The 21620-nt window shown below is 41.6% G+C and overlaps 1 protein-coding gene across 11 annotated transcripts in view; it reads right to left on the reverse strand.

Annotated features, from left to right (window-relative positions):
* Window positions 1-21620, reverse strand: part of ELP4 (elongator acetyltransferase complex subunit 4) — a 259381-nt gene that overhangs the window by 161773 nt on the left and 75988 nt on the right. For all 11 annotated transcript variants that reach the window (XM_065592512.1, XM_065592505.1, XM_008179080.4 and 8 more), the window contains 2 exons: window positions 16494-16633; window positions 9446-9530 (listed from right to left, as the gene is read on the reverse strand). In XM_065592512.1, the coding sequence (XP_065448584.1) occupies window positions 9446-9530; window positions 16494-16633 (225 nt within the window). The remainder of the gene's footprint in view (window positions 1-9445; window positions 9531-16493; window positions 16634-21620) is intronic.

Genomic DNA, 21620 nt, shown 5'->3' on the forward strand with positions numbered 1-21620 from the left:
CACCAAATGAAATTAACAGGCAGCAGGTTTAAAACAAACAAAAGGAAGTATTTCTTCACACAACACACAGTCAACCTGTGGAACTCTTTGTCAGAGGATGTTGTGAAGACCAAAACTATAACAGGGCTCAAAAAAGAACTAGATAAATTCATGGAGGATAGGTCCATCAATGGCTATTAGCCAGGATAGCTGGGAAAGGGTGACAGGAGATGGATCACTTGATGATTACCTGTTCTGTTCATCCCCTCTCGGGTACCTGGCATTCGTCACTATAGGAAGACAGGATACTGGGCTAGATGGAACTTTGGTCTGACCCAGTATGGCCATTCTTATGTTCTTACGTAATGGGACAACATGCAAAGTTTGAGTATCAAATATTGGTTTAACAGAAGGAATGGAACTAAAAGGAAATAATTTGCATTTTTTGAGAGTGACTAATTAAAAGTGACATTGTAGCTGTGTTGGTCCCAAGATATTAGAGACATAAGGTGGGTAATATCTTTTATTGGACCAACTTCTGTTGGTGAAAGAAACAAGAAGAAACATGGCACCCAAAGAAGAGCGCTGTTTAAGCTCAAAAGCTAAAAGTGAGGTAGTGTTCTGATAAAGCACCTTTTAAAGAGTATATAATGATTTTGCTTATTCCCCCAATTTCTTTAAAAAAAATTGTTAGGGGATTTTCTTCTCCCCTCTGTCTTTAGAAGGGTCTCTTGGGAGCAACAACCAAACATTCTCAGGTTCACTTTTCTTTTGTCCTCCTCTTTTCTCCTTCTGTACCCAGCTGTCCGCTGCTTGTTATCTGTTCACTTTCTTTCAGCTCTACTGCTGCTGTTGCTACTACTAGAAGAGCAGGTAGATTGGCTAGACTGGCTTTTTCCATCTACATATAGTCAGAAGGTTGCACCAGTTTCTTTCTGATTCAGACTTTGCAACCACCATCTACAACTTTGTCTACTCCAGATTAGACTACTGCAATGTGCTGTATGTTGGCCTATGTTTAAAATCTATCCAGAAATAGTAGTTGGTGCAGAATTCGGCAGCTTGATTGTTACAGGATACATCTTTCTGGTAGCACGTGACACCATTCCTTGGGATCCGTACTGGCTACTTAAAAGATACCAGGTAGAATTTAAGGTGTTGGTTTTGACCTATAAAGCCTTAAATCGCCTAGGACCTCCTTATCTGAAAGACCATCTCTCTCCCTGTGCCATACTACCACATTAGCAGTCAACAGGGATGGCCTGAACTACAGCCCACTCGGTAAGAGAAGGAGCAATTGGCAGGGCAATTGATGGTCACTCAGTTTAGGAATTTACAGTCCTCTCAATCTGAAAGAATCCTTTTTATTGAACATTGGGGAATGCTACAAAGCACATTGCTTTCCACAGCCAAAAGAAATGGGGGAGGACTCTGGAGAAAAAACAGAAAGATCAAAAGTATGTTTTAGCTGCCCTTAATATTTATATTAATGACTGGGTGAAGGGGGTCTCCTGGAGTAATCTATTTGCATAATTTTATTTTTCAAATGTTTCAAGGCGCCACTAGAGCAAAGGAGAAGCACTCTTTTTACTGAATGAATGTATACATTGAAAAAAAAAAAAGTAAATATAGATGGTACACTCCCTTTTGCACGAGGGAGTGTGGATCATTCACCAAAAAGTTAAATTGACTATATGACACGGGTTGTCAAATGCAAAAGTAAAGAGAAAAATGCATTATTTTCTCCAATCTCTTTCCATTATAGTAATTTTAAGGGTTACTTGCAACAATAGTAAGTACAAAATTTTCAGAAGGAAATATGATTTTCAAAACTGAAGCTGTCCCATTAAGATGCTATGGTTATAGGCAGGAGATGCACCCAGAGTGCACATTTTTGTGTAGGACAGGGGATTTGAGGGAAAAGGATTGAGGCTATAATATATTTCCTTTCTGATAGTCTTTAAAGGAGAGTGTTAGCTAATGAATGCTGTAGTAGCGCCAGAGGTAAAGGATTACATCATTCTGGGAACTTGCTCATCATACTGAGAGTGAATACTGGGTTTCTGACTAAATATTTTCTTACAAAACATTTTTGTTTGCAATATAAGATGCCAATAAGTCACTCATACCTCATTCCTGGATATTTACCAAAATCCGTATCTATACCTACATCACTTTTGATCCTAAGCAATTTCAGAGTACTTTGATAAACTACTTGGGCTAGATTCACAAGGAGAATTTAGATGCCACTGTCATTCACAAAACCCCTGCTCAGCTACTGCCTAACCCAATAAATGCCTAAAATCCTGAAGCACCTACGTTTCTGCCATTCAAGTCCCTGAGGGACATAACTTTTGGCAGCTGGGGATGCACTCAGACACCTAAGTCCTGACTCTGCCCAGAAGCTTGTTACTTAACTCATACCTAAGCTCCAGAGGGATTCACTAACTTGGCATTCCCTTGCCTATCTTGCTTTTAGGACCTGATCCAGTAGGCCTTCTCTGAGCATATGTAAACCATACAACAGACTATGGAGGAGGATATGGTTGTGGTAGTGGTCCCCTTATAACTTTTAGCCTAATGGTTACAACACTCACCCAGGTTGTGGCAAACATGGGTTCAGTTCTCTCGCTCTGCCTGATGTGGAGCAGAGCTTTGAATTTGGGACTCCTGCCTACCATATAAGTGCCCTAACCACTGATTTATGGAGTCACTCATTCTTTCCCTGGATCAATGGATATTTAACTATACACAATGGAAGAGTTTCAACAGATTGAGAGAGACCTTCCACAGAATACTCTATAACCCAGTGGTTAGGGCACTGAGGTGGGAGACTCAAGTTCAAATCCCTGCTCCATATCAGGCAGAAGGGGAAAAATTATCAAACTCATGTCAGGTCTCCCATATCATGGATGAGTGTTCTAACCACTGGTCCAAAAGTTATGAGGGCACTACCCCTCTCCTCAACCATTAATTTGGCTTAGGTGCCTAACTCCAGGGAGAGGATTCATGGCTGTGAATACTGAGTGGACATAGGTGCCTAAATCCCTTTCAGCGGCAGAGCCTTAGGCAACATCCCTCTCCTTAGCATTTCCTATTGGCGATCTTAGGCAGCTCTCTGCTCAGTGCGCTGACTTCTGTGAATCCCATTCTTAGGTACCTAACTGTCTCCATGCATTGTACAGAAAGCCTGAGCATTTAACACAGAGTTATGAATACTACAAGGCAGCAAAGTGCATAAGTGCCCTTTGTGAATCTAGACCCACATATGAAAGAAGAATTTCACCAACTACCTAAGCACAGCTCCTACTGAGTGGAAACCAGACACAAAACTAGCACATTGCACAGCGTGTTTGAGACACAGAGGGGAAATTTTGACCAGGACATTAGAGCGAACAGTTATTCTTAAAAAAACTCTGTTCATGCAGAGTTGATAGGGCCTTGGCTTTTACGGACTCATCTATAAAACACACACACTGCTGCATCAAACTCAGTTTATTCAACTCTCCTGGATAAAGAAGTGAACTGACCTGCTAGAATCTCTTTTGTTCTCTCTGAAAGCAATATATTCAATTACTGGTGCATTATTGCTCCACATTCTTTTCTCTGGTGCGTAGTAATATATAAAATTACCTGTTTATAGTACCCGCATCCTAGCACAGGATAATATAGCAAAGCCTGACATTGATCTAAGTGTTGGAATGTTACATAATTTTGGCCAGGGTGGGGAAGGTAAGAGTTGAGAATCTAATCAGAGAGCATGATGGTGTACAAAAATTTCTAGAAAACCCCATTTTCTGTAATGTTTAAGCAATTCACAAACTATGGCTAGGTTACGAAATCAGCTTTGTCCGGTTTTTCTAGACAGTCAGCAGGAAAAATAAATGGTGTTCGAAGTATCTCATATCAACAAAATAAATAATACACAGGTGAGTCATCAATAGAAATGGGAGGTCTCTCAACTTGCTCTGAACTTTTGCAATTAACAAAAAAGTTGCCTTTTCTGGTCAATGAAAATAAAAAAGAGCAGCTTGTAAACACATTTACAAAACTGAATCAGAAAGTTAGCCCCCCAATTGCTTTAAGGACAAACAAGTCCTTATAGGACAACACTTAATTCCTCTTTGTAGGATGGGTATGAGAACTTTATACTCCAGGATAATGATATATCAATATTAAAAAATGCTAAAAGTACCCTTATTTGTTTCATTGAGGACAAAGTATATTTTCTGTGTTTCATAATTTCTATGAGGATGGTTGATATTACAACAGACTAATTATTCATTCAATTCTTGTATTATGAGGCAAGCAGTGTTGGAGAGTAGACAATTTTAAATACATTCCACAATATTAGAAGTTGTATAGTCAAATAAATTATTTTAGATTAAATGAATCAACTTTACTCATTTCTAGGCAAAATAAATCCTTGACCAGCATCTTTGCCCTAAAGATCACTAGATTTGGGCTCCAATGGATGCCAAGGAAAGATAATTCCAGAGAAGTCAACTGAGAATGTCCTGTCACCAAACATGATGGACCAAATTAAAACAGTGAAGTGGGCACAACTCCCAATGACTTTAAAGTATTTTTAGCTTACAGATTGTTCAAACTTAATTCCCAACAGTAAGCCATTACCAGCCAATGTTAATCATGTCCCAGGTTATGGTGAAAAGGAATATTATATTATGAGATTCTAGATTATTTAGGGATTTAAGAGGGGGCATTTGATTGCAAACTGCTCAGACTGGCCTGACCCACTTAAGAGACGAGTGATGGTTTTGGGTGAACTTCAGGATAGCCCCAAGTAAAGTTCATTGCAGCAGTGAAGCCGAGAAGTAACAGATATCAACTGTTGTCAGGTCCACTCTACAGAGGAACTGTTGCAGTCTCCTGGCCAGCAAGAGATGGTGAAAGGCTCTATGAGTCATTAATGCTAACAGAGCATCAGGGCCCAAAGGCTCTGGACCATTTTGGCAAAAGTCTGTTAAACCTCTAATAGTAGCCTCTTCCTACTCCTACAGCTGTTAGATTTGTTTCTCATCTGGGCGGAGTCACATTCCATTCACTTCTAGCTAGATTCCAGTTCAGACACTGGGACCATGGAACCTTGGTTTAAAGAAAATGAGAGGTCATCAACATACTGATGATAACACAGATCAAAATGTCTGCAAGTTGCATGTGACATATAAGGGATAGCTCAGTGGTTTGAGCATTGGCCTACTAAACCCAGGGTTGTGAGTTCAATCCTTAAGGGGGCCACTTAGGGATCTGGGATAAAATCAGTACTTGGTCCTGCTAGTGAAAGCAGGGGGCTGGACTCAATGACCTTTCAAGGTCCCTTCCAGTTCTAGGAGATAGGATATCTCCATTTAAAATAAAATTAATTTATAGAATTGTGCTTTATTCACAGTTGAACATTAAACTAAATAAGAGCAGTTTAAGACTACATCCATCACATTCCTTTACAAAATGGAGGTTAGTTACCTTTAACCGGAGGTTCTTTGAGATGTGAGGTCCATATGTGTATTACACAAATGGGTATGCAGAGGGCCGCCGAGAGCGGGTTTGGGCCCCGGTGAAATTTTTTTTCGGGCCCCCCAGCAAGAGCGGACTGGCTAAACAGGGCCAACAAGAGGGGGTGAAGCTGGGGAAGCTGGCCCCCCTTCCGGATCGCCGGGCCCCAGTAATTTGTACTGGCTTCCCCCTGGGTATGCATGCGCACCATGAGCCTGTGTCTGGATATTTTTAGTAAGCAGTGTTCGTTGGTCCACACATGCGCAGTGGAACTCCTCATAATCTGAATAGAGAGCATAAAGGGCAGTGCAGACCAATGTCTCTCCAATTCCTATTTTGACTGTGAATCTAGAGATGACTCATAGCAGTGGGCATGGAAGGCTGTTAGTGGAATGCAAATATGGACCACATCTTGAAGTACTTTCTTCTCTGAGTGATGATTCCTAGGTGTACTCCACATTAGTAAGCAAGTAGTCAAACAAACAGGAGGTGGGTGCCAGGATGCAGATGTTATGGCCATCTGCAAGACTGCTGTTTCCATGGCTGTCTCTGTAGAAGACTGGAAGAAAGTGTAACATCTTGTGAAGGTATGTCATGAGCTTCAGGTAGCTGCCCCACATATTTCTAGTAAAGGTACATCTTGCATCCATCCGGGGAGGGAATATGAGCTAGCTGGTAGCAAAGGATGATGCAGCCGAGATCCACTGAGAGAATCTCTGGGCAGATGGAGCTTGATAGCTTGATCTCTTGATCTCTCATCTATGACAATAAAAAGTCTAGGTGTTTTTCTAATTGCTTTTGTTTTAGCAGATAAAAGGCTAGTGCCCATTGGATGTCCAGGGAATGAAGCCTTCTCATCAGAGACATACACTTTTGGCAAAAATACTGGTAAGTGGATGGTATGCTTCATATGAAGCTCTGTAATTACTTTAGGTGCAGGGATTCTGGCAATCTGGAGGCAACTGGTGTTGTCGTGACCAATAGGAGAAACAGTTCCATTTGGCTGCCCTCAATTCAATGGGGTCTCATTGCCTGCTCCATGAGCTGCTTCCACAGATGGAACTTTCGTCCCTCATGAGTTTGGGGATGGAAGGAACAGCAGAAGTTGCACTTGGTGGCAATAGGAGTTTTCCCAAGGCAATAGAGGGAGCGGTGGTGGTTGTCACTGACAGAGAAGGAACCAGGACAGGAGAGCAGTTTCTGAACCCAGGAACTCTTGGGATAATCCCTTTTTGGAGGGAGAAGCTTCCCCCAGAGTGGAGAGTACCTAAAACTAACTATGGTAACTATAAAAAAACCAGTAAAACACTAAAATATTAAGCTATTAAATCATTTACAAATTGTATTCACAGATTTACAGAAGCAGGAGACTGAAGTGGACATGGATTCTGACTCAAGACATACAATGGTAAGAAAGAATTGGAGAGATGTTGGTTTGTGTTGCCATTGATGCCCTTGGTTCAGAGCATGAGGAGTTCAACTAGGCATGTACAGACCAATGGACACCGCTGCTCAAAATTTCCAGATTCAGGCGTATGGTATGCATGCATGCCCACATATGCTCTACACAGATGGACCATCACTTGAAGCAGTAGCTAGCTTTGCCTTAAGGGACAGACCCTACCATGGAACAACTTGCAAAGACATCTAGAAACTCCATGAGGTTTGTCTCTTGACTGTATGGAAGAAGCTGGGGTTTGGCCACCAATCCCTGTAAATCTCAAGGCGGGGTCCACACAAAATCAGAGCCCTCTATTCAGCAGCCCTGTGCCTACATATCCTTGTGGGCTCTCCTCCAGCTTCACATGAGCTACTATCAATGAGAGAGGATTCTTCCAGGTGGAGGGGGGCACCACTCAGAAGTTAATACAATTTCGCAGAGGGTTCTTTTTAGTTTTTTGGAAGAGGAGAAGTAGGGGAGATGCAGCCTGTACCAGGTCCACCCTCTTTCTATTTGGCCATAGAGAAAGCCCTTCACAGGACTCTGTTAAGAGAAAGGAGTGCATACCATGGAAACAGCTGAATTACCCATAGAAGTGGGAGATCTATAGGTCATAGACCCAGAGCATGATCTGGCCCTCAATTAATTTCAATTTTGAATGTACTTTTATTAGTGTTGTATTATACAGGGCTCCCTAAACATGCAAAATATGCTGTGTGAAGAAAGGTTGTGAATAGGGAAAAGATTATTCTAGAAAAGTAACATTTCAGCTGCAGCAAATCATTTTCATTTTCAAGCTCTCTATATCTTCCCTGAAGCAGAAATTAATATCTAGGCATGATCTAATGGCTTTCTAAATTAAGCTAACTGGCTTAAAAAGAATACACTTCAAACACTTAAAGCTACATATTGCTCACCTCAGAAACTAAAAGGTGCTTTAATTTAAAAATAGCTTTTTAGCAAATATACAGTTCAGAATTTATCTGCATGGAGTTTTTTGGTTTTGATTTTATTAATATTAACAAAATATTTTAAAATAGTGCACATTATGAGTATTTCTTTGAACAATGTTAGTTGATGTTTTATTCCTCATTTTTTGCAAAAAAATTATCCAAAAATTATGGACTTCATCATTTTGTATTAAAATATAAATGTTTCTCAGGAATATACATAGGTTCTATATTTAAGCTAAAACCAACACCTAAGGAAAAACAAAAAACAGTTACTGGAGTCTTTTCCAGTAGCACATTATTTGCTGGCTGAAGGTTCCCAGGGTGTTCATGTCACTTTGGTGCTGTTGCTTTTTGCATTCTGTAAGATTTCTTGCTTCCAGAGGACCTGTCATCTTGTTGGAGGAGCAGCTCTGCATACTATACTGTGGGAACTGTTATGACATGCCTGTTGCCATGGTTACCACAGTAAGTGGGGAGAGGTGCCTGTCAGGGACCAATTTACTTCTCCAGACGGGCACTGCCACCAAAGGGAAAACATGCTTGCCCATGAATCTCTGCAGAGACTGAAAACTGCAAAAATAAGCTAAAAGAACACACAAATATTCCATATAGTTAATGTTCCTAAAAAACACTCCTAGATAGAAAAGCAGCCAAACAAAACCAAGGCTGTCTTCCCTCATAGATAGTTTTAATTCAACTGCCTAGTAGTATATAGCACATTATATTTTTTTACATTCTCCGGAACCGATAATAGGTAACTTCTACCTTAATAAAGTTTCTATTGTATAACAGCAATGAAGATAATATAATTATCTATCAATTAAGCATCACCACACATGACTGATTATTTTATTTAGGTGAACTCCAAAGAAGCTGTCTTCTTGATTGACTAAGACAAAGAAAGCTGTCAGTTGAGTATTGGTTAAACTAGAAAAAGTTTTCCTCTGAAATTGTTGTCTTTAAAAAATTATTCTGGATGATTCATGCTATGATTTATGAGTATTTACAGAGATGCCTGAAGGTAAGCTGTTCTGAGAGATATAAATAGTTAATCTAAGTTAAAATGGCATTATAATAGCTCTTTGTGTTTCAATTCTTGTTATTGAAAGATACGTCTTTTAATTTACTAACAAACCCCAAACCTCACAGCATGGAATACACTGCCAACTCTCAATAGTTTTGTGAATTAATCTTGAACTCCATGTTGTTAAAACAGCTATCTTAAAAATCTACAGGGGAAAATACACTTTGCCTAGTTTCATTGTATTTAACAACCTATTTTAGTAGCGACTAGCATAGAATAAGCCTTTTAAAAAAATGTTGGTTTACAGTTAATTTGCACAGTCTACCCATATCCGTTGAGAACTAAGTAAAACTCACAATACACATTAACATATGAACCAGGCTCTCTATTTACTTTACTTGTTTACTTCAGCAATGCTTAGAAACAGCTTGTTCACTGTTAATTATTCCAAGACCTTTCATGTGTAACCCTAGAGAGAATTTTGAAAACAACATTAGTTACATGATTATAGAAGACACCGAAGGTGCTCAGTACCTGGGGATAGGATCCATCAAATCCTTCCTGGTATATGATCCTCTGGATAGATTGAAGCAGCCTGGTGTAACCACAGGTCATATTACTGTCAGTGAGAAGATAATTTAATTTAATAAACATTCTGATACTTTTTTATGAATCTATATTAGTCATACAAAAAAGTAAACTAAAATTAAACACATGCAATTTTAAGCCTGAAAGTGGTAGACACATGATAGAAACAAAAACAGAGCAGAAGCAATGAATCCTCTTTGAACAAACTAGATGTTAATACAGTATTTCTAGAAAGCCAGCTGTGATTGCTTTAAGTGCCCTGACGACATGTGAAAGGTAAAATCTGCAGAGATTAAGATGACAATGTAAGGCTCATTTACCTCCTAGAAAATTAATGATTTAATAAGCAATTTAAAATATGAAACCACCATAGCATTTCAGAAGTAATCTCATATAATTAACACATACCTAATGAACTGCTATTTCAAGTACACCTGATCAATATCCTGTTCATCTGAGCTCACCTTGTACCATTTTAATTTTCATACATACAGCAGTAACAATAAAAAATTACCATCAGCCCCTTTCCATTTAAATAGATTAAGAAGTAAATTCAGTGTAGTTTATGTTTTATTTTCCTTTTGTTATTTTTATACCTTAACAAAGCTTAAAATACACAACAGTATAGGATAATATTATTTTATCATATATCCTTAAGGATAACAATTCTTTTCCACTTACCGCACAGAGAAATTGTGAGGATTAATTTGTTTGTAAGTTACTTGGAAGATATAGGATAAAACTTTCACAAGTGACTAAATAATTTAGGAGCCTAACTCCAATTTTTAAAGTGAGCACAAGAGTAAGTCTTCGCAGAATCGGGGACTAACTTTATGCACTCTGAGTAGTCCCAATGAAGTCAATGGAATACTCATCGTACATAAAGTTAAGCATGTGCCTAAATTTTTATAGGATTACAGCTTTAAGAACTTAAATCCCATTGACTTTCAATGAGACTTGGGCTGCAAAGTCACTTAAGGACTTTAGAAAATATATTATCATGTTCTGTATTAATTTTAACGTTTGTTTAGTTTGACAATATTGAGCTACTTCTGTGGTTTATCAAAGGTTAACAATATATTAATTCTCAATGTATTTCACAGTTTACTTACCTGCATAGAAATTTAACTAAATTTGACTTTACGTTGCCTATACCCACATTTGGGGAGGGAAAATAAAGTGTGTGTGTGTGTGTGTGTGTGTGTGTGTGTGCAGGTGCGTAGCACGTAAAAGTCAGACTTCAGGCAAACATATGCTTAGTTCCTTAAACAAACAAAACACAACACTGTTTCAAATTAGCAGTGAGCATTAAACTAACTGGCTTTAAAAAAAATACATTTCAAATACTTAAAGCTACACATTGCTCACCTCAGAAACTAAAAGGTGCTTTAATTTAAAAATAGCTTTTAGCAAATATACAGTTCTGAATTTATCTGCATGGAGTTTTTACTATATAATGATGAAATCAAAAAAGTTCTTACAGTAGATTAATAACCTCTTAATGTCTTCTGTCATTAAATGTTTTAAAATTTAACAGACCTTTAAAATATTCTCATATACAACTAGACTGCAGGAGTTTTACTTCTGGGTCAAAATTAGACTTCAGTTTTTGGTTATTGTTTTTTCTTTAACCCCTTTGGTAGCCCCAAGTCATTCAACCATTATCAGTTAAATTGAGTTACTCTGTGTTTCAATAGATACTTCAATTTATTATTGCATATGAAATGAACAACTGCAAATAACTTCATCAGTACACAGTCTACATGAGGAATGTCTAAAGACCACCTATCATATTATACAGAATTTTCAGGCCAAACCAGAATAGAACAACTACAAAAAGTCAAATTTTGTGGATAAACTCCAGTCAACCATTCCCTAGCATCAGCTGTAATCATTGCCTGGAAGACACCCTATCTATTCAAGACTCCACTATCTATTCAACAAAAGGTGACCTGTTGCCTTTGCCACCATGCTCTGGTATTTTCAGTGTGTGAGTGAACACAATGGATTTGGGAGCTTTCAATAAAACTTATGGAAAATGAGCGTAGCTTCTTTCCATTGTCAATCCTGCATGTGCTCACAAGTAGTGCATTGCTACATTAAGGAAATTAAAAAAAAAATAATTAACTCCTCATTTACTGCTATGAAAAAAAAGCTTCACGGCAGAATAAGAAGTCAAGAAACAATGCTAAATATTCTACAAATTAACTTATTTTTGAATGTGAACAATAGGATTTCTTTTGCTTGTGTCTAACTATAGTTTGTCTGACCTTGAACTAGCCCACTATAATATGGACATGGAAAATGTTGATTAAATACTGTAACTCCATAATAAAATACATTATCATTCTGGCAATGTTTCTCATAATATTTTAAAGCCACAAATATGATATTTTTTATTTTGAAATGTTGTCATTTTTTTATTTTAGCATTGTTACTAAACACTGTTTAATTCTGATAACGGGTTCAAACAATTCGTTCTTATCCTTTTTTGTTTTGCCATCTAGTAACTGATAAAACAGGAGCTGGCAAGAAGGTATCCTGGTTACAACAGAGTCTCTGACTTCCTATTGATAATTTCTAAGCATTTAACAAAGGTTAAGTTATCAAAGGTATGAAAAATAGGCTTATTATCTGTAAGTAGACCCCATTAGGAAAGACAGTTTAAGCTGTTTTAGGCAAATTTATCTGGAAAATTGGGCTCTACATAAAATTAAGTCTATCTACCTATTTTCTGAGCACATACATTCTGAAGACAGCAAATACAAGAAAATGCAATGCCGCAGCTTAAATTTTCTGTTTGCCTGAATTACAAAAATATATTTTATATCTTTTCAAAGTAAAACAATATGTTAGTAGCTTTAACTGGGCAACTTGGACAGAAGGTACAAAAGAAGTGTGTTACTTGAACTAACAATAGAGATAACAGGTTCACCAATCATTTAGTTTTCATTCCTTTTTATTAAACCACTAAAAATGGAGTTTTATTACGTACTCTGACACTTCCCAACAGCAATCCACATCTGATAACTCTACACACACATATCGTTGAAATGAGTATAGTAGGGCCTCTTGAAAAGCTGCAGACTGATGACATGTTCAGAGAATGTACATGAACATAGCTGACAGACAGGTCTGTGGTGAAGAGTTAAGTGTCTAGGATGACACTTCCTTTTTGGTGACTGAGTAAGGAATGAACTCGCTCGAAAACGTTTTCATGTTTCTTTGCCCCGGACACCAAAGGAAGAATGATAAAATCCCAAGAATGCTATTTAACAAGGCTACAACTTTAGTAATTAACACATCTGGAAATTATCCAGGAATAACTCATCCAAAGCAGGTCATCCTTCTTTTAAAATCCACGCCAACTGGCGGAGGGCAGCCATCAGCTTCCCCCATTACTTTGTTTCACTTGGTAGATGGCTGCTCTCAGCCCCCTAAACAATTAACCTGGTCCCAGTATCATTGCTGGGACCCCAACACATCCCCATGGCATGGGGGTTAAGGAAAGTGTGGAAGAAGACGTTGTCTCCTTGCTGTAGCAAATATTAGAACCCCCATTCCCACCTTCTTTAGGACAGCCCTCTCCTAACCTTCTTACAATTCTGATTTATCAGGGAATTTAACCCTTATTGAATGAGTACCTACATTGGGCACCTGTCAAGTTGTAAAAATATGACTTTTACAACCTAACCTACCCATGGGTTCCTAGGCTGCTAAGAAGAATACAAAAACCCCCACATAGCCCACATCAATGACTTTCCAAGCCCTAAAAGACAACTAGAATGATGCCCACAGCAAGCTTTCAAAACCCAGTTCTACTCTAATCCCAAAGGTGAGGAGGGAAGAAGCTTTTCTTATGGTGCAGAATGGCACCCGTGGGCAGGGGGAAGAGCTTATAAGCCTTCCCCTTGGGCACACAATAGCCAATAGGCTTATGTTGCACCCTTCTGTCCAACTGATAAGCCACAAGGAGCCTGAGTGCCCACGTGGAGGGCGGAAAAGATGTGTGTGTAATATTTAAAGGGGCAAAAGGTTTTCTTTCCCCTGCTGACCCAAACTCTCCCCACATCTGAGCTGCGTAGGGAGGAGGAGAACATTCTAATTATCAAAGAATAGGCATAAGCTATAATTATAGAAACAGTCCAGCCACTCATGAGCATACTGAATAAAATAATTTTGTTAATGGGAGTGTATAGAATTACAAATATTTTGAGACGATTTGTAACCTCACTCACAAAAATTGGTTCCTATTTAACACATACAATTCTACAAATTTTTGCATATTTATGGCCCTGCCCATTAATAGATAATGCACTGTTTTCTATGGCATAGCAATTGGGAAGCAAGGCATAATGGCAACAAGGCCACTTTAGTTCTATTCACAGGACATAACTTATACACCACAGTTTTCTTACAAACTCATATTCTGCTCTGAAGCATTCAGGATGAACTCTTGCAAATTAAAGGTTAGTTATATATTCTTCTCTTGAGTAACATTAACCGCAGATGTAGTGGAGGGTGGGAGGAAGGAGGAAAGAAACAACCAGGAAGTGAATATGCCTGGAAAAAACTAATAAATGTAGTTACTTCATCCATAACAAAAACTGATAGTTCAATTTTTTTGTTTAAAGCAGCACCTAGTAATAAATCACAAGGATACAGCAGAACGTATATACCAATTGTTTTAGACCAGCAGTTATCAAAGTATGTGGGACGCCTTCCAAGGGAGGTGTAGGAATGTGTAAAGAGAGGCTCGAGCTCTGTGCGTGGTATCCTATAGGGCCTGATTCCAACAGAAGTTGAGGTTGCTCAGCACTTTCCTGGGTCCCTAGTGAATACTGTGGGTGAAATTTTGGCCCCTGTTGAAGTCAAAGGCAAAATTCCCATTGACTTCAATGGGGCCAGGATTTTAAATTTGTTTGTTGGTTTCTTTACATATACTACACACGCAGAATACACAGAAAATGATCTTATATTGTTGAATGTACGTTTGGGGTTAGATAGTCTGCACCAATACACTTTGGGTATACAGATCTGTCGCATCTTACGCACATTTAACATGCACGATTTCAGCTTTACGCAGTCTGCAAAAACAAAAAAAACAAAAAAAGAGAAAAATAACAATTTTAATACTGTACCCGTAGTGCGGGCGATTCCGCCTGCCATTATACTCAATGTAATTTTGACTATAGGCGATTTTCGCTTTACGCGCTGACTGCGGAACGTAACCCCAGCATAAGATGTGACAGACCTGTACCGCAAGAAGGACAGGAGACTTGTTATGGGTTTTAATCAGGCCGCAACTTTGTTATATAGATGTCTGGGACTACCTGGAAGATAAAGTGTACAGTTCAGGCAAATCCATGCTTATTCAAATCAATTCTCCAGGGCTTCCACCAGCCCCCCTTTGTTTCCATCCAGGTCCCCCAGCCGATCCATGGCTTGGACCTTACCATCCACCAGCCTCGCAAGAGGCTTAAGGAGGGCTATGAGAATGGGGGGTGGGGTTGGCTCCCTGCCGTACCAGGTCATGGGAGTCCCCGAAGCCCCTCCCCCATTCTGTTTCTTTATCCAGTATCTCCTTTTAAGTCCTTTACCTGGCCATTTATCTGGTCAGTGGCTGCCCTCCCTATGGAGTACCTGCACTGAACGTCCGCCCAAAATAAGTTGCGACATATGGCCTACCACCTTTTCTATTCACCAGAAAAGGTCCATCCTCACACCCGCTGTGAGGAAGGCGAAAAAAACACACTCCACCAAAGCCAATTCTTGTGATGTGGGAAAAATTCCTTCCCAGCCCCCCTTTAAAAGGGGCGACTAACGTAATGCCCACAGCAGGTCGTAACCCAGCCTACCATTCGCCTCCACTTGCTGACTACTAGGGGAGGGAGGGTGGGTGCTGGCTTCCTCGCTGCTTTCACATAGAGACTTGCCCCACCCAGGTTTCGTACCTTTATGCACATTCCTGGGGGAGGAGGGGAGAGGTGTCATTGCTGCAAATTTGACTACCGAGCACCTTTTACAGCAGTTTCTGACCTTCTTCCTCTCTCCCAGGGCCGGCTCCAGGCACCAGCTTGCCAAGCAGGTGCTTGGGGCGGCCACTCCAGAGAGGGGCGGCACGTCCAGCTATTCGGCGGACGGTCCCTCACCCCTGCTTGGAGCGAAGGACCTCCCGCCGAATTGCTGCCGCAGATCGCGATTGCGGCTTTTTTTTTTTTTTTGCGCCGCTTGGGGCGGCAAAAACCTTGGAGCCAGCCCTACTCTCTGCCCCTCTCCCCCAACCACAAAGCAGAGCTGTCCTTCTTTGGGTAAGCCCACACAAATTTTGCCCCACCTTTAGTTGCGGTGCAGTCATTTGCATAATCTGAAATGCTTGGGCATTAGCTGTATTTACAAGATGTGTACCTTAGAGCAGAGAAAAGTTTCTTACTTCACAGCCTTAATCACCTGTAAAATGTTTGTGTATGAATCACACCATTATTAGAGTATTAGAGTTTAATACTTCTATTTTTTTTAAAAGTCAAATTTTTGTAAAATTAATGCCATTTTTATAAATGGCCATAAGACAAGTCATATTCCAAATTTAAATTATGTGCATACATTTTACATATAAACATTTAGATAAAATATTAATAGTTACCAACTAAATCAATTCTACAACATCTATTCATTGCGTTTCTGGTCTCTCTCATTTTATTTATGTTTGACCCGCACTATTACAAATTTCCAACTTGGAAAACAGATTTAGATTTTTTTTTGCAATTTAAACTATTTTTGACCTTTCATTCTCAGTATTACTTTATATTACTCCTTGGTTGCAAACATTTAGGGGGAGATTTTCAAAAGCAATTAAAGGATTTTAGGAGTACAAGTGGCACTGTAAGCTAGTGATACAGGTAATAACAAACTGGCTAGGCACTTTTAAAAATCTTCCCCTTAACTTGCATGCAAATAACTAAAAATATAAGTAACACATGGGTTAAGAACTTACCAAGTTTTTATTTCAGGGTGCAAAGACATTTCTTCAGGAAGGAAAAACCGGTGCCACTTTATAGATTTAAGTAGTTCTGGAGACACCGTTTTAGATACATCATAATAGTGACCAAATCGTGCAGAAGCTGCTGGACTGACCTGTGAAAACATACTATACTAATTATAATAATTCCTTACATGATTTGTCATAAAAACATAATTACTTGCTATACCGCTAATCGAAATCTATAATTTTTCATTTAGGCTTTATGTACGTATATAACAAAGAATTTGTCAGTAGTGAACTTTAAAAGTTATGGAAGGAAAAAAGCAAGAGATAGGGATCCTCAGTAATCCTACCTTTCTGAGGTTCTGTGTTGTGGATCTTACATGCAGATTTCAACCCTTACTGCTCCAGTTGGTCCCACCTAAAAAAGTGGGTCAGGTATCCAAAAGTATGCACTTTTGTGCACACTCTAAAACAGGCATACAAAGACACCGGGAACAAATTAGGCATTTCAATACCTATATTAGGCACAGGCAAAAACACAAACATTTTGCACATTGGCTTTTGAAAGGCTGTCCAATTATGTTTATATGTAATCTGTAAAATAAAATATTGCCTTTTCATAGCTTCCAACATCATTTCTTAAAGAAAATTAAAACAAAAAAGAAAAAATGGCTTGAAATCATTAAGTTTGAAAGTGTTTTTTAATTTCTTGAATTTGCAATAACTTCATGGTAGGTATTACTAAGACATTAGACAATAGTAACCATTCTTGTCATATAATAAAGGTGCCTAATATTAAGAGAACAGAATAAAAGCGTTTCAATAAAGTCACAAAAACAAAGTCAAGTTGAGCTCTAGTGAGATATTATTACTCCTTATACATTCATTAGCATGGCGGACACAGGGAAGAGTTCTACACAATGAGAACTGGTGAAAACCCTGCATGACACACAACTTAGAATGTTATTTGAATTACAGAAGTAAATGCATGATAAAAAACAAGAAAAACTAAATTGATCTGTGCAAATATCTACATATATTTTGTTTTGTATATTAAACAAACAAAAACATACATTATAAAATAATGTTTTTATGTAATGCTCTCTTTTGTTCTCTTTCTGCCATCCATCCCCATTAAAAATGCTATCCCAGTTTCAATGGTCAGGAATGGTTCAACTCCAAAAGTAAGTTAGAAAAGAAGTGACTTGACACAGACATGAGACACTGCATACTAGTCTAATTTATTAGCCAATAAGTAGGTATAAGATCCTGAAAGGAATATCGGATGACAAAAGCCAAATTAAGCTTAAAACTCAAAGCTACAGCACAACACATTCACAACTCTAGCAATTCAGTGTTGCCAATCTGACTGTCTCTCACCAACTGTTCCAATCAATCTGTGACTTCATGTTTTAACTAGGGTTACCATACGTCCGGATTTTCCCGGACATGTCCGGCTTTTGGGGGCTCAAATCCCCGTCCGGGGGGAAATCCCCAAAAGCCGGGCATGTCCGGGAAAATCGGGAGGCTCGGCCGGGGCCTCTTTGTCCGGGGTCGGGGGCATGGTGCCGGGCCGGGCTGGGCGCGGGGCCGGGGTCCGGGCCAGGAGCGCGGTGCCGGTCCGGGCCCGCGGGGCCGGGAGCCGGTCCGGGGAGCCGGTCCGGGCCCGCGGGGCCGGGAGCCGGGCCGGGGTCGGTGCGCCGGGCCCGCGGGGCCGGGAGCCGGGCCGGGGTCGGTGCGCCGGGCCCGCGGGGCCGGGCCGGGGTCGGTGCGCCGGGCCCGCGGGGCCGGGAGCCGGGCCGGGGTCGGTGCGCCGGGCCCGCGGGGCCGGGAGCCGGGCTGGGGTCGGTGCGCCGGGCCCGCGGGGCTGGGAGCCGGGGTCGGGGAGCCGGGGCTGGGAGCCGGGGGGTCCGCTGGGCCCGGGAGCCGGGGTCGGGGAGCCGGGGCTGGGAGCCGGGGGGTCCGCCGGGCCCGCGGGGCCGGGAGCCGGGCCGGGGTCGGTGCGCCGGGCCCGCGGGGCCGGGAGCCGGGCCAGGGTCGGCCGGGCCCGCGGGGCTGGGAGCCGGGCCCGCGGGGCTGGGAGCCGGGGGGTCCGCCGGGCCCGCGGGGCTGGGAGCCGGGCCGGGGTCGGGGAGCTGGGCCCGTGGGGCTGTGAGCCGGGGGGTGCGCCGGGCCCGCGGGGGGTGGTCGGTCGGGGCCGGCACCCCAGGGCCCGAGCCAACCCAGGCTGGAGCCGCCGGGGGGCCAGCCTGGGCCGCGCCTCCTCCCCCCCGCCCCCCTTACCTGCTTCAGGCTTCCCGCAAATTAAATGTTCGCGGGAAGCAGGGGAGGGGGCGGAGACTTTGGGAGGGGGCGGAGTTGGGGCGTGGGCGTGGGCGGGGCTGGGGGCGGGGCCAGGGCCCCGGGGAGTGTCCTCCATTTGGAGGCACAAAATATGGTAACCCTATTTTAACTTTTCAAACAAATTAAATCTTTTACTGTGACCTTGTGTCTGAACATGTCACTTAAAATCACTATCCTCAGTCACATAACACAGGTGTCAATCAAAAACATACTAAAGGAGGGGGTTGAGGCATTTGTGCAGTGCTGTCCAGGTTTGTTTACAGCTCCTTTGCAATACAAAAAAGCCCACTCTAGTTTAATGATTCTCCTTATTAATTCAAAGGAAAATTGCCCAGATTGTGAAACGTGCCGTACATTTTTCAGGTGCAACTCAGGAAGGGTGGAGGCGCAGACAACTTTAAGCCACCTTTGCACTCACCCAACACTGACGCTGCTATGCGTGGGGCTAATCCCCAGGAACAGTCTAGAGCAGTTCTCTTGTACCTAACACAGACAGTTAAAAAACAAAAACAAAAAAACAGCGCTGAAAGAGGACAGGTGAAAGAGGAAAAGGTGAGAATCCAGAATAATCTAAATACCAGAGGTCAAAATGTGGTCGGATGACCTACATTATCCATTGTGGAGGAATGTACAGACTGAAATACATAATATTCAAAGAAACCGGAGACAAACTGTACAAAGTCGGAAGCTAAATCCTGACCTTCAGCTCAGAGGCAAGATATGCCTCTCAACCTTGCATAAGAATTGTTAAAACTCCATATTTGCTTGGAAGCAAGTTCCTCACAATTATGATCTAGATCTTTGATCAGACAAATAACTTATTCTCCCTGTTTTAAATAAGCAAACCCCTTCTTTAAAAGGGAAATACCTCTCCCTTCTGCAAAACACTCTCTGCCAATAACTTCTCCCCACAAAATAATTAAAACCCAAAAAACAACTTATTTATGACCAACCTCCTCAGTAATATGCCTTCCCTCCCACCAAGCACTGTCACCAACAAAATCATATTAATTTTCTTGCCTGCCCAACAAACCCCAATCCAAAACACCTCCCTTTTCCAAAGGGGGCATACAAGTTATCTGCAGAGTTCACAGAAGCCTAATGGTTCTATGCTTAGTGGCCTAATCATGAGAATAGAATCCTGCTACAAGACAGACAGGTCTTCTTATCTTCTCATGAACAGGTTCATTTTAATTAAACCTGCCTGACTCCACAATCAGCCCGCATTAAAATTGCCCCCAGCAGCGAAAGGGTCATGGCTCATTTCTGTCCAGCCCTCAAGTCAAAGTACTACGAGGTTCCTTCTGGTAATGGAATGCCTCCCCATTCTGCCAACCCAGCCTTCATATATGTGGCCAGTTTCCTGGCAGCATGTTTCTGCACCTCAGATAAAACATATACAGAGTGTCACTTTTTTCCCTTGCAATATGTACCTTCACACATTGCCAATCAGATCTGAGTTAACTTACTTTGAAAGGTACATCTACACTAGCAACTGCCCACGTTTTCAAGCGTGTGGTTGTCCCAGACTCCCCCTATTGTCCACATCTAAAGCCCTGAAGCACTTGTCAGAAGGTGAGTACTCGGTGAGTAAACTAGCATACCTGAGGTGTGTGAGTAAATACACCTTGGGCTGCAGAATGGCTCCATACCCATGCCGGTGTGAAGCGTAGACAGATGTAAGAGGCATATACAAGGTCTTGAGTTTCAATAGCCCTCCACCCCCATTCCCACAGTGCACTGAACCCTTTTCTTCCTCACCCTTACCCGGTCTTTGAAGGTCCCTGTATCCCCTACCATCACCAGCCTATTTTCAGCAATAGTAGCAAGCTGCACCGACCACATGAGAACCGTTCTCTGCTGCACGCTTTTGTTCAGTACACGTGAACATGGATCCTGCTCCAAGAACAGCCCTTGCCCAGCCAACCACCCCCAGGTGCAGTCCACATGTGGTTGGAGTACACTGTCCTCCATATTTCTTCACCCAGAGCATCAGGAATATTCACCTGTATCAGGAAATTTCAGAGGTTGGAGCTGGAGAGCACTGAATCAACTCTGGCTCAGTGCCAGGAACGCATCAAGTGCCTGAGGCTCCTTTACAGGAAGGCAAAAGACTAACAGACATTCCAGAAGGGCTCATTGTACATGACTCTTCTGTGACAAGCTGGACTGGCTGCTGTCAAGGGCTCCTGGTTCAGAGCTTAAAGTGGCTCAAGACCCCTTCCTCAACTCCACCATCCTCATTGTTCAACAGGATACCCCGGTCACGGCAAGGAGGCAGCAGGGACATGGAGGATGACATATTCCTTGTCTTCCAGGGCATTTTGGACCTCTACCTGCAGGAGCCAGTTGAGCAATTCCCCCACTCCTCCAGCTGTGGCAGGAAACAGACCCCACAGCTGGTAAGTTACAAAGGATCTACACCCTCCCCACCAATATCCCCTCTTGTTCTGTTGCTACATTGCTGATTTTAAGCCTAGCATTTGCTCCAGTCACTCTACCCAAAATTGGCCCCGAGCAAGACCTGGCTATAATAACTGATTTTTATTGATTTCCCATGAACCACTATTATGCATTTGGCAGAAACTAGAAAACAGATTATTAAGGAACAATCTTTGTGCCCTTGTAGCTGTGCATTTCTCAGCCAGCATGCAGGCAGCAAAGCTCTGCAGGGCAGTGCAGACTGGAGGAAGGGAGAGGGATGGTTTAGAAAGGTCCCAGTTGGGTGATGAGACACCTGTAGAAAAACATATAATTGGTTGCCATAAATTAGTAAGAGCTGCCTTTTGTCCC

The sequence above is a fragment of the Chrysemys picta genome, chromosome 4 (genome assembly GCF_011386835.1).
Source record: "Chrysemys picta bellii isolate R12L10 chromosome 4, ASM1138683v2, whole genome shotgun sequence".
In the NCBI taxonomy this organism is placed as follows: Eukaryota; Metazoa; Chordata; order Testudines; family Emydidae; genus Chrysemys; species Chrysemys picta.